At 45.0% G+C, this 9328-nt stretch overlaps 2 protein-coding genes across 2 annotated transcripts in view; one reads left to right on the top strand and one right to left on the bottom strand.

The window, feature by feature from the left end:
- Positions 1–9328, bottom strand: part of LOC309562133 (kelch-like protein 10) — a gene marked incomplete at its 3' end in the record, with an annotated part of 516189 nt that overhangs the window by 183521 nt on the left and 323340 nt on the right. The gene's annotated exons all lie outside the window — the stretch shown is intronic.
- ARIH2 (ariadne RBR E3 ubiquitin protein ligase 2) overlaps positions 1–9328 on the top strand; it is a 106251-nt gene that overhangs the window by 32151 nt on the left and 64772 nt on the right. The window contains exon 2 of the mRNA XM_082266429.1: positions 3659–4033. Coding sequence (XP_082122555.1) covers positions 3782–4033 — 252 coding nt within the window. The 5' untranslated portion in view covers positions 3659–3781. The remainder of the gene's footprint in view (positions 1–3658; positions 4034–9328) is intronic.

Raw genomic sequence — 9328 nt, 5'->3', positions numbered from 1 at the left:
GTCGGATCGCCCCAGTGTGAACGGGGCCTTAAACTGCATATGAAAGATTTGTCATTTTTTTATTTTATTTATTTTTTTTACTAGTAATGGCAGTGATCTGCGATTTTTTTTTTTTTTTTTTTTTTTTTCAGCGGGACTGTGACATTGCGGCGGACAAATCGGACCCCTAACTGACATTTTTTACATTTTTGGGGGGTCCAGTGACATTACTACAGTAATCAGTGCTAAAAATATGCTGTAATAATGACACTGGCAGGAAAGGGGTTAAGTGTGAGCCTAGAGGGTGTTTTCTAACTGTATGGGGGATGGGCTTGTGAAATGAACATGGAGACGCGTGTTCCTATATAGGAGGATCACAGGCTCTCTATGATCATTTCAGAGAGAACGGTCGGCTGTGTTTACAACAGCTGACTGTTCTTCTCTCTCAGCGGGGAGCGATTGCGGGTGCCCGGCGGTAATCGCGGCCGCCGGCCCCGTGGATCGGCATTCCCGCTGCCTAGTGGCGCCCCAGCACCTTGCGCGAGATCGACGTAGAGCTACATTGGTTCGCGCAGGAGAGCCAGCCTGCTGCAGTAAAATTGGTTAAGGAGAAGCAGCAGAGTGATGAGCTAATCCAGCCTTTCAACCTGCTTGCCCAGGCACCCTGGTGTGCCTTGAGGTTTTTTCAGGGGTGCCTTGGCAAAATGGCTAAAAATTGATCAATAATTGAATACAAGCCAGCAGGTGGATCAAGCCTGCCTTTTAGTTACACAAAGCCACAGGTTTCCATTATACACTATTACGACTTTCTAGACACTGGTATCCTAAGAACCAATGATGTCATTTGTTGACAAGGAGGATGTCTGTTGCCTCCACAGCATCCTTGTTTGACCCTCCTCTGCCTCTCTCCCTCAGCATTGGGGTCACATTAGTTTACTGATGAAGAGAAACATTGGAATATTAGTCAATACCAGTGTGCAAAAGTGTATTTGCTTTGGAGAAAAGAAATCACCTCTAACGTTGGGTGTCCTACGTGTGTGGATGTTGCTGCATTGTGTAAAACTTTTGGAATAGTTACATTGTTGCATAGTAGGTGAGGTTGAATAAAGACAATAGTCCATCTAGTTCAACCTGTGTAGGTGTGTGTGGCTGTAATCATCTCACATAGCCCTGAATGTTCTGATCCTTGAGATGTAAGTCTAAGAGACTTTTGAAAGCCACCATACTTCCCGCAGAAACCACCTCTTGTGGTAGAGAATTCCACAATCTTGTAGCCCCAACAGTAAAGAACCCCCCGCATTGCCTGAGGTTAAAACGCTTCTCCTCTAATCGCATTGTATGCCCTCGAGTCCTCATGCAATCCCTTCGACTGAACAGCTTTTTTTCTAAGCTGAGATCCCCATTGAGATATTTAAAAATTGCTATCATGTCCCCCCTCAGGCGTCTCTTCTCCAGGGAGAATAAATCAAGCGATTTGCAGACGCTCTTCATAATTAAGGTCCTCCAATCCCCTAATTAGTTTAGTTTTTACATTTTAGAATAGGGTGCCTCGAGACTGTCCATATGTTTAAAGCATGGGTGTCCAACCTCTTGGCTTCTCTGAGCCACATTGAGTGTAGAGAAACTTTCTCGGGCCGCATATAAAATGTATACTATAGTTAAGGTATATAAGTAATAAAATGCCGCCACCCCGCACTAACTTAACACAACTAGAGGATGATCAAATGAAATGGAATCAGTATACAGAGGTTTACTTCTTCTGAGAGATATTAACCACTTAAGCCCCAGCCCTATATCGGACACTTTTTGTTTACAAGTTAAAATCAGTATTTTTTCCTAGAAAACTACTTAGAACCCCCAAACATTATATATATTTTTTTAGCAAAGACTCTGGAGAATAAAATGTCGGTCATTGCAATATTTTTGGTCATGCGGTATTTGCGCAGCGGTCATTAAAACGCCATTTTTTTGGGAAAAATTTTGAAAAATCACATTTCACTGCATTTAAAAAATACTAAACAGTAAAGTTAGCCCATTTTTTTTGTATATTGTGAAAGATGATGTCACGCCGAGTAAATAGATACCCAACATGTTATGGTTTAAAATTGCGCCCCCCCCCTCGTGGGATGGCGACAAACTACGGTCAATAGAGATCTCAATAGGCGATGCTTTAAATTTATTTACGGTTACCAGTTTAGAGTTAGAGTGTAGCTCTTTTTTTTAAATTATTGCTCACGCTCTGGTGATCGCGGCGATACCTCACATGTGTGGTTTGAACAGCGATTTCATTTGCGGCTCGACTTCCGTATACGTTTTTTTTGTGCGCGAGCTAACGGTGACGGGGGCGGCTAAATTTTTTTTTTTCCCCCATTTATTTTATTTCTTTTTTTGACTTTATTAGTTTTTAAAAAAAAAAAAAAAAATCTAATCACTTTTATTGCTGTCACAAGCAATGTAAACATCCCTTGTGACACCAATATGCAGTGACAGGTACTCCTTATGGAGGGATCGAGGGTCCCTAGACCCCTCCATTACACTTCCCTGTAAACTGCGTTTTTGCCTACAGCCGTTTTTCAAATTTGCCGCCTTTTGCAGCACAGTAACCCGGAAGTGACGTCATGGATGCCGCCTCCGGGTTATTTCATCGGAGACCCGATCGAAGCCGTTTCCGGCATTCATCGGGACTCCATCCAGCCGGCGGACGTTCCCGGTAAAAGCCACCGAAGGCGGCGGGAGGGGGGGAACGTCCCCTCCCGCCCCCCCGGGTAACGATCGAGCGGCTCCCGAGCCGCATCGGTCGGTACCGACGGAAAGCCAACCGTCGGCTCTAAACCATGGTACCGGGATGATGCCTCTAGCTAGAGGCATCATCCCGGTACACTACCGCAAAATTTACCGCCGTCATATGACGTCCACCCAGGGATAAGTGGTTAAAGGAACTCTCTAACCACCATGACGACTTCAGTGATTTGAAGTGGTCAGGGTGGTAAAATCAGAAACACTGCACATGCTCTACTCCCCCCCAAACCCACACTCCCTTTCGAGGAGGCCTCTGCCTACTGTTAGTTGGAAGCTGCTGTGGCTGTGCCCCCGACCCGACTTCCTTCCTCCACAGCAAAAAAAAATTGTCAGGGGGCAGTGGGCCGCATTGCCTGTGGTTCCAGGCCGCATGCGGCCCCTGGGCCGCAGGTTGGACATGCCTGGTTTAAAGGATGCCTTGACTGAAAAAAGGTTGAGAAACACTGAGCTAATCTGTCACTCTGCTCTCTTTTTATATCAGCATTTCCCTTGTTAGCACATGAGTATTACAGTGCAATTCACCAACAGCTTGTGCTGCTTTTCCGCTCCCACTCTCAGCTCTGCTGTACTGAGGACTTCCAAGAGACTGATGCCAGGTCAGATTCAGGAACTGGCACTGCTTGATTAAAAATGTAATGGCGTGAATACAGAGCTCTATTTTTTTTTTGTTTACTACTACTATTACCAGCGTGCATATGATAGCATAGTCCTTTTGGAATCTGGTTTCCACCATTTTCGCCTTTTTGCAAATCATCTGTTTTTTGTTTTTTAAGCACCCCACTGAAGTTTTAAATGTATAGTTCGCTTTCTTCTATGATCTCTACATATGGTTTCTAAATAGTAAACGTGTGTTTCTCTTTTTTTTTTTTTTTCACCCCAGCATACTACAGCCCCGGATGGGTGCCAGAAAGCAGCAAGGTGTCCTGCAGTAAAGTGAGCATGCTCAGGATTTTGTAGCTCTGGTCTTGGCTTTCCCCCCCCCCCCCCTCCCCCCGATGGTAAAATGTCTGTCGATATGAACAGTCAAGGATCAGACAGCAATGAAGACTATGACCCTAATTGTGAAGAGGAGGAAGAGGAGGAAGACGATGACCCAGGAGATATAGAAGATTACTATGTTGGGGTTGCTAATGACGTGGAGCAACAGGGTGCAGACTCATTTGATCCAGAGGAATACCAGTTCACCTGTCTCACCTACAGGGAGTCGGAGAGTGCGCTCAATGAACATATGGCGAACTTGGCTTCCATGCTGCAGGTGAGGATCGTTTACGCTTTTAAGAGGGTCTGCAGCTAGAACATTACTAGTCAATTGTAGCAATGCTGAACCTCTGGGCAGAGTTGGGAGTCTCTAAGCAAAGTTCAATTTTCACATAGGGTTCAGGTATCCCTGTGATCCTCTGGAGCAGAATTCCTATAAGCAGATGGCATATTCCAGTAGCATGTGATGTCTGGTATAGTGTGTTTTTTTTTTTTTTTTTTTTTTTTTTTTTTTTTTTTGTGGCGTTGCTGACCTCTTCTTAAAAAAAAAAAAATGCTGGTTACCTGGCTGGTGTATTGGTCCTATAGCTTTTAGGGATGCACCTAAATGAAAAATTCTGGGCCGAAAACCGAAACCAAAAATTACTTTTTTTCCTCCAAATGATTTTGAAATAGTTACATCCTGTATATAGATGCTCCTGGCACTATATACCTGTCCCATAGCTGTATTATACAGGTATAGTGCCAGGGGGTAGCTAAGTATAAGGAAACAATGATGCACATCATAACACATAATATGTTGTCACTCACTGCTCCCCGCAGAAAGTAGGTTGACTCTGGTTCTGCTCCTGTCCTTCCTATCCGCAGCGGTCATACAGTAGAAGATGGAGGGAGGAGGTGGGTGGAGCCATAGAGTCCGTAATAGGCGCGGAGGAGGTCAAGGAAGATCCTCCTCCACTCTGCATGCTGGGTCCTCTCCTCAGCCTCGCTTTCCTCTCGGGACCGTGACGTCACTGGTTGCTAGACGCCAGGCGGCTGTCGATTGTAGCAACCAGTCTAGCACAGGGCGGGCGAAAAGGTACAAACGGCGCGTCTCGGGAGCTGGCCCACCTGGAGCTTCGGCTTGTCTGTTACATTAGGCTCCATTCACATCTGAGCGTATTGATTTACTGTTGTTTTTCAGGTGGTTTTTTTTTAGGCTTTTTACAAGCTTTTTTAAAAGCATTTTAGAAGTGTATTACAGGCGTTTTACAGCTTCAAGCGTTTGTTCAGCCAATAGAAAGCACCAGGGGGAGGAGAGGGAGAGGAAATTGGGGGTGGAAAGCTTCTGTTTGAGCGTTTTTACACTCAAGTCAGGCGTTTCTATTGAAGTCTGTGGGGCCAAAAATCGCTTGTAATCTGCCAAAAAGAAGCTTGTGCCGTTTTGGTTTTTTTCAGCATGTCTCGGCCACTGATTCACAGCCGGGACCTGCTGAATGGCTGTGCCTAATCACAGCCCTGTGTTGACATTTAACACTGATCTCTGTACACAGGGAACAATCTCTGTTGGATGAGAAACTTAGTGCAATTAGTAAAAGCAGCATTTATACACACATTTAACCGCTTGATCACCCTATATGTTAACCCCTTCCCACCCAGTGTCATTAGTACAGTGACAGTGTATAGTATATTAGCACCGATCACTGTATTAGTATCACTGGTAATATCAGTGACAGTCCGTTCTTACCCAGCGTCGGTGTCAGATTGCCTGCTGAAATGTCGATGTCCCGTTTATAAGTTGCCTATCACCACCATAAGGCCTCTTTCACACGGCCGCTCCGCTGTTTTTGTCCGCTGCAGCACTTTTTTTTTCTTTTTTTCACGGAGCGGATGACAGTTGTGTCATCCGCTCCGTAAGTCCGCATATCATCCCATCCATTTGCGGATGATATGCGGACATAATGTAAGTCTATGGGCATTGCGGATGACACCGCTGACATCCGATATTCCTTCCTTTCCGTTTTTTGAACGGAGGAAAAATAGGGTTCTGTTCCGTTCGAAAAACGGAACAGAACTGAAAGGAAGAAAATCGGATGTCAGAGGATGGTATTCCGCTGACATCCGCAATGCCATAGACTTACATTATGTCCGTAAATCATCCGCAAAAAAATAGGATGATTTGCGGACACACGGAGCGCCCGTGTGAAAGGGCCCTTAGTAGTAGAAATTTTTTTTAAAAAATATTCCAGTAAATAACCCCCAGTTTGTAGACATAGCTTTCATGCAAACCAATTATTTACACTTACTGGGGTTTTTATTTACCAAAGACAATGTAGCAGAATACATTTTGGCCCACATTTATGAAGAAATATATATATATATATATATATATATATATATATATATATATATATATATATATATATATATATATATATATATATATATATATATATATTAGTTATATGACCGCGCAATTACCAGTTAAAGTAGCGCAGTGAGGTATAGCAAAAAAAATGGCTTGGTCACGAAGGGGGTAAAATCTTCCAGAGCTGAAATGGTTAAGCAGACGGTTTGCAAAAAGTGCCCCCCTGACATCATCCTCTGTGTGTAATGCCACCCACACACACAGCTATTGTTTCTAATTTCCAGTTTGCTGCATTCATACTGGCACGTGTGTCTCTTGTCTGTCTCTTTTTTTTTTTTTTTTAATCTGCATTGTTTTTTAAATCCAACACATTGCTATTGTTCAGAATTAATTTTCAGTTTGTTTTTCATACTGAAATGTGTGCTTTGTGGGTTTTTTTTTTTTTTATACCCAAATTTGTTTTTTAAATCAAACCCATTAATCTGTTACTCCATGCGATAGTAAACCTAATTTTTTTTGATACTTTAGTGCAACCGCTGTATGGAAATTGTTATGCTAAAGAAGTATGGCCAAAGCTTTAACCACTTTACCACCGGAGGATTTTGCTGTCTTACGTCTGGGCCACTTTTTGCGATTCGGCGCTGTGCGACTTTAACTGACAATTGCGCGGTCATGCGACGCCATACCCAAACGAAATTTACGTCCTTTTTTTCCCACAAACAGAGCTTTCTTTTGGTGGTATTTGATCACCTGTGCGATTTTTACTTTTTGCGCTATGAACAAAAAAGAGCGTAAATTTTGAAAAAACAATATTTTTCACATTTTTTTTATATGAAATTCCCCCCCAAAAAAATGTAAAAATCTAATTTTTTTTAAATTTTTGGCCAATTTGTTTTCTGCTACATATGTTTGGTAAAAAAAATTCACAATAAGCGTATTTTGATTGGTTTGCGCAAAAGTTATTGCGTTTACTAACAAAGGGAAAGATTTCTGTCATTTTTGGTGTTTTTTTTTTTTTTTTTTTTTTAACGTGTAATGGCAGCGATTTGCGTTTTTTTTTTTTTTTTTTTTTTTTTGCGGGCCTGCGACATTGCGGCGGACAGATCGGACCCTTGACTGACATTTTTGACACTTTTGGGAGTACCAGTGACATCACTGCAGTAATCAGTGCTATAAATATGCACTGTTAGGCTTCTTTCACACGGTCCGCCTCCGCAGGCGGATCCGTGTTGCTCAGCGGGGATCGATCCGCGATCCCCGCTGAGCCGGGCGGATGACAGCTCCGTCTCCGCTTGCAGAGCGGAGAGGAAGGTGTCTCAGCACCCGCTGTCCTCTATGGGGGATCGGAGGAGAGCGGACCGCTTGTCCGCTCTCATCAGATCCGCTCCGCTCCGATTACTGAACGGATGGAAAAATAGGGTTTCCATCCGTCCAGATTTCAGCACAGGATCGGATGCGGATGGCAGCGGGTGTCAGCGGAGGTGACCTCCGCTGACACCCGCTGCCCCATAGAGCTGTATGGAGGATCCGATCAGATCCGCCTAAAAAACTGACAGGCGGATCTGATCGGACCGCCCGTGTGAAAGAGCCCTTACTGTAAAAATGACACTGGCAGGGAAGGGGTTAATTTTATTGGAGAGGGAGGGGTTAATGTATGCCTGGTGCTTACTGACGTGTGTGGGGGGAGGTGACTGAGTGACACAAGGACAGATCCAGGGTTCAGCTATGCTGAACCCTGCAATCTGACCCTGCCTGTCACTTAGGAGATCCGCCCGCTTTGTTTACACAAGAAGGCGGATCTCCACACTAGATCCCCGACGATCGGGGAAGAGCGGTGGCGATCGCCGCTGCTCCTCCCCTGGCCCGACTCCTGCTGTGACTGATTACAGCGGGAGCGAGCCTCCGGCGGCGCGCGCGCGCCGCCGAGAAAGGGGAGTGTCTGACGACGTAGGTCTACATCGTCAGACGATAACGAGCCACTTTGCCGCAGTAGTACTATTTTCTGAAGACTTTTTCTTCAGATTTACCTTTTCTATGTAGTGCAAGGGCCTGACAGATTGCATACAAATTGAAAGTGTTTAGGTGTGACCTCATATTATATGGTTTTTGTAAGCCTAAAGGAAAAAGTCTTCAGAAAATCTTATAGTGTGTATGGCCCATGAAATAGTTTTCAGGTCGAGGGGAACCCCTGAAACCAGACCATCAGTGGAAAGAATGCCCCCTTACAGTGGTGATGAGAATTGCACCCTTCCAGACACTGGATCATTGGTGCCACTGGCTCATTCTAGAAATATGCAGACCCCATCAATGGGGAAGTCCAATAAGCCACAGCTCTACTAACCACTAGCAACCACTTGGTTAAACAGAACTAAGTTGGAGAATGGCTATTCTAAATCATGCCTCTGCCCAGACAGGTGAGGATGTTGCTTCATTGTATGCTGAGCAGCCTGGAGGGGAGAGGTAACGCCAGCAACTGTGTTACTCAACCAGGAAGCCAGTATGTCACCTGCCTGGCTGTGCAGCATAACAGAGGTGTGTAAATCACAAGCCATAACAGAGGTGTGTTAATCACAATTTCAGAATTGCAAATGAATGAACAGGTAAACATCAGCTGTTTGCCTGGAGGTCTGCTTTAAAAGCTTAGTCCAGCCTTGCATCCATGTATTACGATACACCCATGTTTAGGGTGTAACATGAAACATGTTGCCATTTGGGTCCTTTCACACAGGCGATCCGATCCGCCTGTCAGTTTTTCAGGCGGACCGGATCGGATGCTCCATGCATCCCTATGGGGCAGCAGATGTCAGCGGAGACCTCTCCGCTGACACCCGCTGCTATCCGTTTCTGTCTGTGAAATCCGGACGGATGGAAACCCTATTTTCCATCCGTCTGGTGGATCAGATCGGATGAGAACGGAGAGGCGGTCCATTCTCATCCGATCTCCCCATAGAGGACACCGCGGGATCTGAAAGCTTAGTCTCTGCACACAGAGCGGAGACAGAGTTGTCATCCGCCTGCTCAGCGGGGATCGGCAGATCGATTCCCCCACTGAGCAGAGAACGGACTGTGCCGTGTGAAAGAACGCTTTCCCAACTTCTCCCCCTAACACACACACACACACACACACACACACACACACACACACACACACACACACACACACACACACACACACACACCAGCCCGTTTTTTGCTATTCGACACTGCGTTACTATAATTGGTGAT

Source organism: Pelophylax lessonae (genome assembly GCF_965119305.1).
Source record: "Pelophylax lessonae genome assembly, chromosome: 8".
Taxonomy (NCBI): Eukaryota; Metazoa; Chordata; class Amphibia; order Anura; family Ranidae; genus Pelophylax; species Pelophylax lessonae.
This window is presented reverse-complemented; position numbering and strand designations above follow the sequence as displayed.